We start from the raw sequence: 15461 nt of genomic DNA, 5'->3' as shown, positions 1-15461 counted from the left end.
CCACTTACTTGACCACACAACGAGTGCTGAAGTGAAAGAAAAACTGGAACCGAATCATGGAGGTCTACGGCCCCAGGCACAGGAATATACTGAAGTAAATGACCTCCGTTAAAATAGAAACCGGAATTATTTCCGCTTGTCTACAACTGAATCCTATGCAAAGTATCCCTTACAAATAAATAATATCTGAGTATTCTTCCCAGATCAAACACCAACTTCATCAACTCACAGCGTACATATGCTGGCACACCAACAGTACTTAGAAACTACCATAAATTGGCACAGAACATTTCATAGAAGTACTTCATAAAACAATGTGGGTGTTTATTAAATGGTATAGTTGGTTTTAAATCATGGGAGACTACAACCCCCGCATAAAAGCCCATCTCTAATTTCCTTACTACAGAAGACTTGTTACTTCTCTATTCCACTGTAATAAAGAAATGACGTAGCTACTGGCCTGTAATAAGTTATTACAGTTGCGGTCTGATATCACAATGCCTCCTGACACAGTCAGCAGCGAGAGTGAAAGGCAGGTCACAGAGCATAGTTTCAGCCACACTTTAAACAAACAAACTAGGAGTTTCATGACCTCATAAAGGCACTCGTCCTTTAGTCTAGTTCCTCTATGTGGCTATGGAACTACTCAGTGCCTTGCAATATCCTAATAATGTTCAGCAGAGGATATTTTATCCAATATATAATAATCTGTTCTCATATTATTTGGAGAGAAGAGTAAGGCCTGCTAATTGCTGCATACAGTATTTAAATAGAGCTTAAGTTACACATTTATGAACCCATACTAGAGTCCTGTACCCAAGGTAATACCCCAGTTGCTCATCCCTTCTCCATTTGCCTTAACCCAAAATCCATGCAGAACACAACAAGCTATGATGTAGATGTTGCCATGAAGTCACAGGTTATTGGTGGTAGGGATCTGCATAAGGATGCTCAAGCACACCTCCTTACTTTTTGGAACTAGGGAAAGGCACATCTTCTGGCGTACCAGACATATAAAGGACTGTACAAAAAATACTTTTAACTGGGGGGTCTCAAAACCCACCGTATGAAAATGTTACAAAATAATAAGGCTAGGCTAATCTTTGAAAAAATATACACTAAATCACCACTGAAATTTACTAATTACAATGGAGACCAATATTCGGTGCCTAGCATCTTTCCACCCTCTACAATGTCAAAGTACAATCAATGATTAGTGTAATCATCACACAAAATGCAGCTAAGACAGACAAGGATTTCACTTTCCAAATAGTACCTGAAAACAAGTGAATTTGTTCTTCCAAATCCTAGCACCAATGATTCAGTGATTTCTATGCTCTCAAGTCTCATTAAAGGCACAAGCTGCTTCAGAAGGACTCCAATGGAGGGGGTTCCTATCACCTGCAACACAATTTTAAAATAATTAAAAACAAAGGGGAGGCCAAAGCCCATTTAACTTCGTCCTCCAAAGGATGTCCTGAAAACTTCTGAGTAATGGGTTACTTAGTTAAATCAAATAATGTGTAACCCCCTCTCATAATTTCGCTAACCATCAATACACACTCATCGTATCATGTGCATATCTTTAATTGTTTCATCGACTTTTTATTTGAATTACTTTAGGTACATTTAGTGTAAGTGGAAAATGCAGTGTCAAAGTGTCAGGCCTTCATGAGCCAACCTGACGAATGCATATTGAGCAGGTTTACTCACACATAAGAGGTGCCACATTGTTCCTCTGCTCTTGTGTGGTACTGATGGCACATCCAAATGAGATTTGTTTAGGATTTAACATGAAACAAATTTATGAGACAATTGTACAGTGAATAAGGTGGGGGCAAATGAAAGGTTTGTCACAAAAATATCAAATTAGGCACTCTCTTCAACCTCATTAGTACTCTAAATGTAAGCCTTTGGCACTGTCACTCATAACTTCATTGAACCTTTAGAAAACTTTATGAATGATATAAGAATTGTCATCAAAGGAGGCACTGAAGCGGGCATCCATTTTAGAGAAAATACACTCCTCTCCATCCAAATGCTAACAAGTACAAACCACATGCATTCCAGAATATTTACTGTACGATAAATCTCTGCTTGAGTTTAGAGACCTATTGTGATCATTCACCAGGAGTCTTCTTTAACAGGTTTCACTTTTAGAATGTTTTTCCTGAATGCTTCATAACCAGGTTTTCAAATTCCTATAGCACAGCACATGCTCAATAACCCATAGTTTCCAATAGGGACTACAAACAACCTGGCAGCCTTCAGCAATAAAAACTTAGTTTTGCGAAGAAGCTGTCACTCAAAATATCTTACCCTACATTCTAACATAGCAGATCATATTAAAAGAGAATTTGAGAAGACAAATGTCATCAACATCTTATGCAAAAGAACAAGCGTATTGGTAGCTATAATATTTTTTTAAAACAAAGAAGCTATAATATTTTTTTTTTAAACAAAGAATATATTCTTACCTTGTTATCATAGCTAACGGAGCCATCCGGCGTGGTAGCCATTATCTCTGGTGTGGAAGCTCGCAAGTGGCCTGGGCTCATAATGCTGGGTCTTGCCACCCCAAAGCACAGAATTAGGTAATTCCTCCATAGAGTGACATAGTTGTCTCCACTACTTGCTGTGCTGGTTTTCTTAGCATTAACAGGGCTACTGGATGAGTGGAAGAAAAAATTACTGTAATTTGGGTTACTCTTAACCTATGATGGCGATTACAATGAGAATGGCCTGTACTGAAACAGAAGAATAATATCATTAAAGAAGCAATACTTTAAATCGCTGTTTTAAAAATGACCAGTTTTATAAATCCCGAGAATTATGTGCATCGATTGTCAGTTTTGTGTTACGTAGTGCAGATCTATTAATAAATAGATAGGTGTTCAATAGAGGGCCCAGTGACGAAGCATGATTTGTTACTCTTACAACCCTACAGTATATTACTCAATGTGGGATAAAAGTTGCCATAGAACAGAAATGTCCACCAAACTAAGTGTAGAAGTGATTTATGTACAATATGGATGCATATATATAGTTGCTGTAGAACAATGAATATAAATAGTAGCCGTATTAATGTGGTGAACTGATTTGTGCTGCAATAGGTTATTATGCATTTAGCTGGAACCAGAGCAGTTAGCTCGAATTTTCAAAAACTGCAGTACCTTAGGCAGGCATCTATTTTACTGTAGCCTGTAAAAATTAAAAGAACAACATTTGGTAAGACGAGCAAACAATGTTTGCAGACCTCTACTGTTTGTAAACATAGATGTTTTATATGTTTCGCTTTAATTGTTTTGTTTGGATCAAATATGGAAGACGGACCCTGCAGAGACTTTCATTGTTGTAAAAACATTTATTCACAGAAATTCATCACACTTATGGTCTAGCCTCGGTGGCCTGAAATGATAATGTTTCGAAATGTAATATAGGAGTCATGTTTCAAATTTAAAAGGACAAACTCTGAGAACCAAGGCCGTCTTCTAGCCATGCTTACAGTTGTTACACATTACCTTTCTGAGATATACTTGCAAAAAAATAGTTCCCTCTTGTGTGGAATGATTTATGAGTAAACACTGCTGCTGCTGGCCAAAGAAATACCTAATCTGATACATAAAAATTGTCCTAAAGGGGTGGGTCATGAGAGTATATTTAGGAGGAACTGGTTCCATTTGGAGCTAATTGTCTGTGGATTGACCTGGGTTTTTTGGCTGTTGAGATGTAGCAGGGAGATGCTTGTTTTGAATAATAACAGAAGCTGACCTGATTTTGACTGCTGGCCCATGGAGACCTCTGGGCTGGTGACTCTGCCCTTTAGAGTACTGGACCCTGGGAGTGCTAAAGGGAAGAGCTACAGTGTGTCGGGGATGTGGGGAGGTTTCTGAAAAAACAGGCCTTGCCTTGTTTGTAATATGGGCCGAGCATTCCCCTGAGAGAAAACCTTTCTGAACACATATTGTAAGCTACCAACTGATTATTTTAGCCTGAAGCAACCTTCCATTTATTTCGAGCATACAGGGGCAGTGGATAAGTTCTTTGGTCTCAGAACACATCAAAATGTTCTTATCACAAGGTAATAATGACAATTTCTATACTGTACACCACAAAAGGAAGGCTCTGGGGACTTGCATATTACGTTTTAAGGAACTCGTATTTTACTCAGAGATGAAAGCCAAATTTGGGCATGCTGGGATTCAAAGTTATCACCTACAGGTCTGTTGGTAGCATGTCAACCCACTCAGCTACAGTATATTATTGGCAACATATCCAGTTATTAAAAATGTATATGTATTTTGTCCAGAATTATGTGGTCATGGGCACAGTGCTGGTGGTACAATGGAATTCCTGCCTAGTTGGGTGAGGGGTCTGCTGCACCAAAAGTATGACTGCCTCTTATATTCAATCAGGGGGAGGACATTTTCATTGCTTGCATTGGGGGTTAAGGCACCCATACAACATCACATTAGAAGGCACTTTAGTCAACAGAAATTTAGATGATCAAGCTGGTTAGAGAATTTGGGTTGAATAATTTAGCTTACTTCTTGACCAATCTTTAATTTCATTAATGTGCCTGGTATAGTTAATGTTTATAAGGACGGCTACAGTGAATTCATCAGAAGAGATTTGCTATCTACATGACCACTGAGGAAGAGTGGGAGCATAAAGAGAATCATTTTGGTTTCTGGGTTGGTTACAAAATGCAGAGAAATGAAACTCTACTGCATCTTCCTGTTGATGACAAGTTCAGTAAACTTTAGACCTTTTTGAGCAGAGCCTAAGACAGGCATCATTGTCAAATGAACTTGATCCATCATTTATAGGAAATGATTTATTTTACAACAATCTTTATGTTGATTAAACACATAAAAACTATTCTATTTATAGCTATTTTTGTTTTGAAAGATACATTTAATTCCTGCAGTAACCTCCAGAAATCCATTTGAAAGATCATGGACAGTAAAATAATAGTATTTTAGGGTCCAGTCTTGTAAGTTGAGGGTCAGGAAATACTGAGAATTCCCAATTATGTGTACATTACCTGTGCTCAAAATAGGTTTACAATATTAATATAAACAAAATGTAGAGTTTTGGAATTGAGGTCTAACACTCAAGGACTCACTGGAATGTGAAATGTATGTATAGATAGCAGGCTATATGTAGAAACCGTGCAGAAAAAATGGAAAGATTGTGAAATCAGGAAACACGTTTGAGGAAGGTATAACCTTTAGTCAGTCGATAAAAGAAGAGGCACTTACTTTGGATCCACAAGTGGCATCAATAGCTGTAATCTGGTGAAGGCGTACGGCCAAGCATAACTCAGAGCTGTGGGGCAGTGTTTTGGTAAATTTTCCTGGCGAAGGAAACTGAAGAGGCAAAGGATCCATGGGTCTTTAACAGACTGTGCAAATATCCACACATGGGAAGGGCTTTTGACATCATAATGGCTGTTTACCAGGACGGCATTCCATTCTACAAGCCACTGCAAATCCACATTGTGAGTGAAAGGTAAGGTTGCCTGTGAAGAAACCATAAACACTCTTTCATCACATTCACAAATTGAACATAAGTGGCAAAGAGACCACAACGGCCTAGCAGTTATTAGAAAATGGTGAGCACATAATTCGGGTGTAAATACCATTCTATTTAATGGCACTAGTTGTATAAATACAGAAAATGTGTGTTGGCATCACTGGATACCATTGTATGTTATTGCAGTTATGATTTTTACATTTTATATGGCATATATTAGAGATCTCTTAAAAATATTGTTATTTATTTTCCCACTAGCCTTTGCCAAAGCTAAGATGTATTTTCTGACAAACAAGGAGACATCTAGGGACTACTCCCTCTTACATTGCAGACTTCTCGTCTGGCACTGACACAGGCCAACAAGTACGGAAATCATTCTTCTTACAAATGCAGGTCACTCACTTCTTCTTGTATTTTGGAATCCCCTTCAGCACTGCAGAAGTCCCTCATTTAACAGAGCAGTGTTCCCTGTTTCACAGCAGGACTGAATTGTCCTGCAGTGTTTTAGTGACAGCACTACACCAGCAGAATTAAACTATGCACTCAAGAACGCCCAGTGGTAATATCATGAACACCTACTACAAGATCCCACATGGAACTGGAAGTCATCTTTTACCATCAATTGAGATCTATATCTAAAAGCATAAAACAACATGCAGCAACATAGGAAAAACATTTTAACATGAAATAATGCAAGTAAACCAAATACAGCTATACTCCACATGGAAGACAAAGAGGAAACTGCATTAAGGAGCTGAGGAAGGAAAATCCACCCTTGAGACATGGAATTTTGTAGCTTCATTTACAGATGTTTAGAAATGTACTTTCACACTGAAATAAATAGCAGAGTACATTCTACTTAAGGGTTGGCACCATCTTTCAAAAGACTCTTATAGGTATGTTAACCATCTTTTGTTCTATCTAGGATCATCAAACATGAACTCTGTACTGAGTATTTGGTGAGGTATATTACCAATGAAAATTAAAACAAGACTACTTACTGAATCGGAAACAGCAACATGTGCAAAACTTTCGAGGACAGAAGAGCTAAGCTGATCCAAGACATCAATCATAGGCCGGTCATCATCCTGGATATAGGAAGGTCAAGCCAGTCAGTGCTGCTCACAGCATAACAATCTGTTCTTATTCATATTGCTATATCATTAATATTTGCCTAGGATACAGTGCTTTCTTTGACACCTGACAGACTTGCTCCTTACCACTAGCAGTCAAATGACATCTATGAACAAAATCACTCGCTTATAACATTAAACATCATCCTTTACTTTTCAGAATCTGTTTCTGTCCTTTTATTGTATTTTTTCTACTTCTATAATGCACAAAGTGTTGCATAGAGGAGGATATGCTTGTGTCATGCCTTACCCTCTCTTTTTCTCACTCTCAGCATTGAGAAAGGGAATAAGAGTCAGCAAGAGAGATGCTTTTCTAAACCGTGGGGCCCTATTCAAGAACCAAATCCTCCCCCAGAAAAGTAGGGGAGGAGATTTCGCCTTCATCGAATCATACTTTTCTATTCCTTTTCTCTTCACAAACATTTCTAAAAGCATACCCGCAAAGCAATGAAAGGTGCAGGTTTCTAGGCACACTTCTGGGAATACCATGTGACCTTCCTGTGAAGGCTCCTATTCCCCCTGGGCAGAGTTCTCCATAGCAGAAAACTCTGCAAAGAGGGAATAAAGCCTTCTGTGCAAATGCAGTTTTGTATCTTCACGGGGAATTGTTTTTTCCCAGTAGAGAAAGCTCTTTCCCTACAACAACTTTATATCAGGACCAATCTAATACCCTTCCTACATGGTTGCAGTAAATATTTAAACCTGTCCAGGGTAGAAAGAGGTCAGATTCAACTTTGAGAATGTCCTGAAATGTACATCTTGTTGGGCGTTCCCAAACTTCCACAGCAAACCACACCTTCGAATACCGCTTCCCACTCGAGTGAGATTTAGTACTACAGATTTCTCTTGAATAGTGGCGAAGAATTCTGCCACGGTAAGTACACTGACTCCTGCCAAGAACCCCTTAGTGAATTCCTGGTGGGCATAAAAAGGTAAATTTGGTTTCAAACGTATGCTCATCACCAAATGTACCTTTGTGCGGAAGGCTTCTTTTGGTCATAAACTTGCAATAAATGTTTTAGACGAGTTTGTGGGGCATGTAGACATCTTTATAACTTTTTGACAAATTCAGTATTTAGCACAGGTTGAAAAGCAAGTAAAGACAGTTACTTGAAAACTTTTTCATTGTGGCAGAGGTGTTGCTGGGCAAAGTAGTCACAGCTAGAAAGAAAAGTCACAATATTATGAATGGCACTGCTAGGGCAGGCCTAATATAACACAATGCTATGCTCTGAATGCTGCAGAATAATTGATGTGCTGCCCTATGAAATGCTGTATAAAATCTGTGTAGATCTGGCTATATTGTAAAATAAAAGGAAAAGGCTTACCTCTGCCTGCCCCAGTGCAATAAATAAGAAACGAATTTCCTTGAGAATCAATACAGCTAATTTACGTGTAGCAACCTGAAAACTACACAGCAACAGTAGTGCAAAACCTTCCACCGCGTGCAACACACTGGAATAAGGGCTTCTTTCAGATTGTGTTCTGTGACTGGATCCATTTGGTATCAGCTGTAAAGTAAACCAGAAATATTTCATCAGCTAAGGAAGAGGTGCAGAAAATAATATGGATAAAAAAAATGGAAATGTTCCAACACTGCTAGCTTTCAAGAGAACGAGAGCCAACAACTGAGTACTCTTCATAAAATGCGCTCTTCTGCATCCTGCTAGCCACTGATTAAAACAAGCTTCTGGTGAAAATGATAAGCACATGTGTTACTCTTACCACAAATGCACCACCATGTCCTTCTATTACATCAGATTCATATTCCAATCATGAATGCCCTTGTGTCTGTCAATGTAATTCATCTAGCGAAGGTCAAGGGCGCAGCATACATTTACGAAGGCATGACATGCCAGCAGTTCCGCCCAGCTCTTCCCCACCAAATAGCTCAGTTTACATAAAAAATTTAATTTCTTAAAGTGTTAACTGCTCCTTGCAATATTAATATGGTGTTCTTCACGTGAAACTCGCCACCCTAAAAAAAATATTCTTTTTAATGTTATATATTAAACTTACCTTCAAATTTTATATGGTCTTAGGTGTTCTCTGAATGTGATAAAAAGTGAATAATTTGAAAGTGTTATTTTGCTATTGCACATAAAAAAACTACAATTTATTACAGATGTAAATGAATTCCAGTTAAAGTACCTCGGGAACTGAGGGTGCTGGACGTATAGTGTCAATTTTGCCCGTGCTACGCCAATGAATCAACATTTAGACATGTCCATGCCCATCTTTGCACCAATCTATAAAACACTGAGCTGCCTAAAAAAGACTTCAGATTTCTCTTCCAACACAGTGAAACACTAGCATAAAAGTAACTGATATGGTGATTAAACTGGTAAACAACAGGCAAGCAATAACTTATTCAATTAACGATAATCCTATTTAGTTCTAAAGCAAATGCTTCAAAACGTTACATAGAAGCTCGCATGGAGAACAATGTTTGCACGGTTGAAGAGTGGAGGCGTACCTCTGAGGTTCTGAGCTTAGTTTGATCATAGGCTACTCCGGGGGTCTGAACTACAAGTTTCCATTGGGTGAGCAACTGCAAGAGCAACTTCAGTGATGTATCGAGAAGTGTCTGGTGCATATCCGTGACTTCACGCAACAGGAAGTTCGTAAAACCGAACAACACATCTTCTCGCCAGTCTACAAAGTCAACAAGCAGTCCCTGAAGAGAGTTCTGAGCGATATGTCGGAGTTCATCGTCCATGTGGATTGACAGCCTGTAGAAACACAAACAAAATAAAAAATACAAAAAGATTATTGGAGGCAGTTTGTGCATGTTACTTTTAAAGGGGGTGTAAATCATTGTATCTACATATGGTATTAGAGCAATTACAAGCAATTCACTTTTCCATTAAGTTTTTATGGTTCAACCTCAATGAGCGAAGTTGTCCTCGTCAGCCATGAAAGGCAATTTTTTCTTCAAGAAACATATCATGTACTGTATTTAGGTAAAATAGAAACAGTAAAGTCTTCAAGCACAAAAATCTTTAAAGATACTCTCAACAATCAGTTTGTGTGGGAAGACTAGAATATTTGTTACAAAAATTATGCTGAGATGTTTGACAAGAAACTTCACCTGCTTTGCTCCCCCACTGGACTAGGGAATTCAGACTTTTGGGGAATTGCAAATGCCACAGGGATGGGCAGGTGTGTGGGGGTGGTTTAGGTACAAGATGTGGGGGAAACATCATATGAAAACTGGCATTTAGCATTGTGCGGTTTCGGGCCCGGGGACAACAGAGGCTTAAATTGAGGATGCATTTATACAACAGTATGGTCCGCTGTCAACGTACATGTCTGTGTTGAACTCAACAAAATGTGATATAAAAAAAAAAGAAAATTCCTCTGTTAGAAAAAAAATGTTAATTACCTTCTTTATAATAAAGACCCCAGCATGAAAAAATGTGCTTACATCTACGTTAGGGCCAGGTGTAGACATTCAACAGCAATGATTTTTTGGGTAAAAATACCACAGGCATATCTCAGCCTCTCGTTTATAGCTTTAGGTGGACAAACGAGGAAGCATAAACACAGGGCAGATCCATGATGAGGCTGAATCATTAAATGAAGTACAATTGCATTTATCTTGTTGCTTCCCACTCTGCATCCAGTCAACTTCTACTACATAAACCTCTCAATGTTTTTTTTTTTTTTTTTTTTAAGTGTTATGTCTTACCAGAAGATAAATAAAACGGTCTGTACAAGAGATAACACAGATATATTTTGAATTGAAAACCACAATAATTCACAAGATATGTTTAACAATAACTCAACCCAATGTGCCGGCTCAAGACCTAACGTATGAAGTCACAGATGACATCACAAATGGCATTTTGATGAAGGTGACAGCACATCCTCTAAGTCATGCGCCCTCTTCACACGTAACAAAAGTAAAGTTTATTTTACTCTGCACATGTGCAAGTATACATCTGTCAACATGTTCGGGCATAGTAACAAAGCTACTGAAAAATCACTACTTAAGTTTAAAAAGACTTGGATGAAATGCTCAAATTTCAGTTTCTTTCAGTGTTTTCCTCCTACATATCAATACTGCATGGAAATTCAGTGTGAAAAAATAACCTAAGATTCCAACAGTGAATCAAAGTCTGCTGACAACAGAAGAAAGGTGTGTTTTCAAGCTGCATTTTTGACTTGGAATCAATTCATCTTTTTTCTACACATAGAAAAGTGTTATGTGGGATGAGCCTCTTCCCATGTGTCTTGGTTTGCAGGCTGATGGACTAAATGTTGACCAACTTCCTTCATATATGTTAAAAAGAGTTCTAATAAGAATCCAAAATTGCACAAGTCCACATAAATAGCAAACAATAATTCATGTCTTATTCATAGAAGCCATTGTTTAAATGTCGGAAATGTCCTCCTTTGCTTAGGGGAAATTTCTCATCTTTCAGAGATTTGCAACCATGATGCCAGGAGTACTCGTGAAAATCCCAGCTAGGCATAGATCCTTAGAGCACTAATAATATAGGTAAGATTTACACATGAACACTTTCCAACAGGTGGCAAATTCAGTGTTGGTAAAGTTTTTCAAATGTGCATTTGCCCCATAACCTTTTTTGGTTCTCCAAATTGTGAATCCACTTCCCTTATTTCTACGGTAAAAATGGGGGTGTTACACAAATGGCACGTTATGATACCTACAGTTGAAAGTATGTGGAACACGAACATGTGTGTGCATTATTATGAATGGAAAAAAACCATCCCGAGACAGAATCCCTAAAATTTCAGTTAGAATGGAGCAATTTGCAGTTAATTATGTACACAAGCTCACATTGCTCATGGAAATGGCCCTTTGTACATCTTTTTTAATGTCACTAAATCTTGTCCAAGGGCTGGGAGTGGGTTTTCAAGTGTGGAAATGATTGGAACGTTAGATAACATCCATGTTCTTGTTTCTGGGCACAATTTATTCCACATCCCATTTCAACCCTGGGAATGGGAATTCAGTCAAGTTTTCCAGTAGTACTACCAGGAATCAGACCGACTCAGTACAGGTGTTCTCTTGTGATACAAAACTCAAAACAAGAAACATGAGTAAAGGGGAGAGCTATGATTTTGAAGGGGGGGGGGCGTGAGACATGGTTTGCGTAGCAGACCATAACTGGTGAATTTCATGGGGTTTTAGTTTTTGATGTGGATCTAGAACATAACTAATATTTTTTATGAGTTTGTTTATTTTATTGTAATACGTGAATGCTGCTTTTTTTTTATAGGAGCATTCACAGTTATATGGAAGGGTATTAGTCATTAATGCAGCTCATTTTCCTGCGTTAAGTTCTACTGCACCCAAGCCTACTGTTGTAACCAAGATAGGAAAGCCACGTACAGGAAGATAGGTTTATTCAAGTCTGTACACAGATAGCGCGGTGTCCCCCGGTACACATCCAGCAGTAACTGCCGAAGTACGCTGTGTCACAAGGGCAGCACCTTGACAACAGAATCTGTTCACAGAGGTTCCATAGCATGTATTACCAGGTGCTTAAGATATAATCACAACACCTAGCTTTTCCACACACTTGAACTCATACATGCAACAAAACATGACCCAAATAACATCATAATTTTACTTTCCACCCTCTCATCTCCTATTCTCAAAATATGTCATTTCCTCTTTTTAAAATGTGAGATTGAAGATCAGAAAACATTTTGAAGATAAATTGTAATTTTTTAAGTAAATGACTAAACATGGGATCCGAGGGCACAGGATCAGGAGCAACATTAAACATTAAGGGCACATCATTACCTATCTGCCGCATATTTCCATCTGAATATCAAATGCTGTAAACAAAACTTATGGCCAAAACAGGCGGGAAACAATTAGAAAAAAAAAGTTTGCTGACTTGTTCTGGGATTTGAGTAGATAATATCTCGTGTTTAGTAGAGCAAACAGAGCAGACATGTAGGTGGCTCGATGATCTCAGTGGAAAATGCAAAAAAATCCCACAGCATATTTTTAGACCAAGATATGAAGATATGAAGTGTTTAAAAGAGACATCAAACACCCCCTTATCTTATTCCCATCAGTCATTGTATTGTCAATCCACGGCCACCTACTCTGTCATTCTATATATGACATCGCCACACAAAGTGACACCTGCAGTACTTTTACCACTCCCAGAATCTTCCTCGAAAGGCTTTTAGAAAGCTGTGCTGCACTACAGGAAAGCAGACTATAATACTTAACTAATGTGTGCTAGCAACACAACTACAGAATTCAATATGAATTCTAAAGACATTACAGTTGCAGACCAAGTGAAAAAGTGTGGTCATCCCTTCCCAAAAGCTGGCAGGCTACTCTTGTTCGTCACCCAACACAGTTGGTTGAATAAAGACGATGCGTGGAATGGGAGAGTCATTTTTGAAGTATTGCCACTTCCTGTAATCATATGTAGATGCAGGTTGGTGGATTTGAGGCCTGGGCAAGATATTGGTTTATGAAAGGCACCAGATCTTTGATGGCACCATATTGGAGAGCATGACCTGGACCTTTGATATCAAAACAGATAAGTTAACCTAAGCAAGCAAGCTTTTACAGAGATCCAGATGAGGAAAACCCTCAAGGAGTCAGCATATTTGTTCCAAGCATGAATGTTGACTTGGGTAAGTTTATAATCCAGAGACCTAACTCTTAAGTCTGGTTGATGTAGACCTTCCAAACTGGTTCTCAATAAGGGTAATGCCCTTTTCCAAATAGCTAGTATTTCACAAGTTCTGCTCCATGTTCACAGAAACACCTCTTCATAGTGACACCCAATTGGCCATGCCAAGGCGAAAAGCAGAAGAGGGCTGCCATAAGCTAAAACTCAGGGGCATGTCTAGACTCTTGTGTGGAGGATTTTGGATATTCCTGGCAGGTCCAGATGCATTGTGTTTTGCTATGAAACACCTCTAGAAATCCAGGAAGCTGAGAATGCTACTCTTCAATCTTGGGCTGCCTGGGTAGATTGGCGCTGGTAGAGGTATTTGGATGTCACTGTCTGCCCTTTGATAAAAGAGGATTAATGATATTGTTCGACCTTGCCCTAGATCTGCCTTGAGCCGTATCTCACTAAATTGCATCTTCATAGTTGGGGATAATTTAATCAGTAGACATAGAAGAAACTCATGCTCCCAGAATGTAAGGTTTATTTATTTGTTTCCCTGGTGGCCTTAAACAGGAAAAAAGTATGTTGGAACGTCCACTGTAAATAGGGTGAATGGTCTGAGGTACTTTGACTGACTGCTCAATGTCTGTTCGGCCATGTGTCAAAGGTTTCAACCGGTAGATCAAGTGGAGGCACCACTGGTGGAAATATAAATGGTCTACTGACTAAACTGAGCAGGGGAACGGACATTTGGTGGATAGGTTATAACACGACATCTGTGGTGGAGTACCCTGCTCACTAAATTCTACAAATACTCTTAGGTATTTTGAAAGGCTTCATACATTTAAGTAACAGATACAGGAAAATTAGAATGGCGTACATGGTCAGCTTTAAATATCTTCAAATGATTCCATTTTTTTTCTTCCTGTGATACTATTTTGCAAACTGCCACACATCATAAAATAATATGCAAAATAAAATCTATGAAAGGATCGCTATTTTAGAAGCCTGATATTAATTATTTAAGTTGCCATGAGACGGATTAAGAATACTTTGCTCTCCTCAAGCTAGCAGGCATGGTTTTCAATGGCGCTTCAAGGAGAGTGGAAATAAACATTGCAGGCTTTATTTTCATCTTTCCTATGGGTAAAGGAAAGAAAAAGGTTTCACTTTGTATCCCGCTACTCTAGCATTCTGGCAGGCGAAGGGGAGAAAAGGGCACCTGAATCTCTCACACCAGGCTGCACGGTGTCAGCTCTGTCTTGCAGCACATGGAATATCAATTATTCAAATATAAAGACCTTTCTTCCTCTGGTGGAAATGTCAGTGTAAAAGGGTCACTTATTTTTAATCAGCATCAGCCAAACCAAAGGCTATTTGTGTGGTTGAAATAACCAAAGAGAAAAAGACCGCTGGGCCAAATCCATTTACCACTGCAGTTTATTCGGAACTAAAGTGTGGTGACAACATTTGCGTCAGTAAATTAATTAATTTAAAAAATGTACAACCTCTATTGCTGACAAAGCATCTTTCTCGCTCACCAGACAACGGAAGTTATCTGCTGGCGAAAATACCTGTTGCCTGCTTACTGTGGGCTTAGAGCCCACCATTATTTACCATTGACTGATTTTATTGTCTCTCTCATTTGCTTGCCAAATATTTGTCGCCTTGTGGGGGCTTTACTTCTTCCTCTTGTGTTTTTCCCTCTGCTGAGGGATGGACGCACTGCTTACTACTCTGCAGCGCTGTGCAACTCTCTCTTGTCCGTGTGCTCTTCCCTGTAGCCCACCGTGTTGTGCTTACCATCGTGTGCTTCTCCCTCCTCTGTTACTTTCTTGCCTGTGTGATTTCCCCCCCCCCCCCCCAAGAGGTCCATGTTCCTCTCTGTAGCCCATACCCTTCTCTTCCCTCCACAAACCACTTTCCTCTCTATCGCCTCTGTTACTTCACCTGCTGTCCGTATTACTTCATTCATCCACACCCGTTGAGCTGATTGTAGCCCCACACCTACATTACTTTTGTTCTGTTTTGTTTCATACCCCCTATTGCTTCTTTGCTCACCCACACCCACCAAGTTGATAGCCCCCACCCGTCTTCTGGTTTTTTAAATTTTTATTTATCAATTCAACTCAGATCAGTAAATAAACAAAATGCCCCCTTACAACTGACA

General features: G+C 39.0%; 1 protein-coding gene across 6 annotated transcripts in view; it reads right to left on the bottom strand.

Annotated features, from left to right (window-relative positions):
- The window catches only part of FRY (FRY microtubule binding protein), a 657235-nt gene that overhangs the window by 240085 nt on the left and 401689 nt on the right, over positions 1-15461 (bottom strand). For all 6 annotated transcript variants that reach the window (XM_085621668.1, XM_085621669.1, XM_085621670.1 and 3 more), the window contains exons 18-23: positions 9148-9403; positions 8000-8182; positions 6540-6626; positions 5265-5524; positions 2478-2667; positions 1277-1401 (exon numbers count right to left, since the gene is read on the bottom strand). In XM_085621668.1, the coding sequence (XP_085477794.1) occupies positions 1277-1401; positions 2478-2667; positions 5265-5524; positions 6540-6626; positions 8000-8182; positions 9148-9403 (1101 nt within the window). The remainder of the gene's footprint in view (positions 1-1276; positions 1402-2477; positions 2668-5264; positions 5525-6539; positions 6627-7999; positions 8183-9147; positions 9404-15461) is intronic.

The sequence above is a fragment of the Triturus cristatus genome, chromosome 8, assembly GCF_964204655.1.
Source record: "Triturus cristatus chromosome 8, aTriCri1.1, whole genome shotgun sequence".
NCBI classification, from domain to species: domain Eukaryota; kingdom Metazoa; phylum Chordata; class Amphibia; order Caudata; family Salamandridae; genus Triturus; species Triturus cristatus.
Note: the sequence above shows the minus strand (reverse complement) of the source record. Positions and strands in the feature narration are given on the sequence as shown.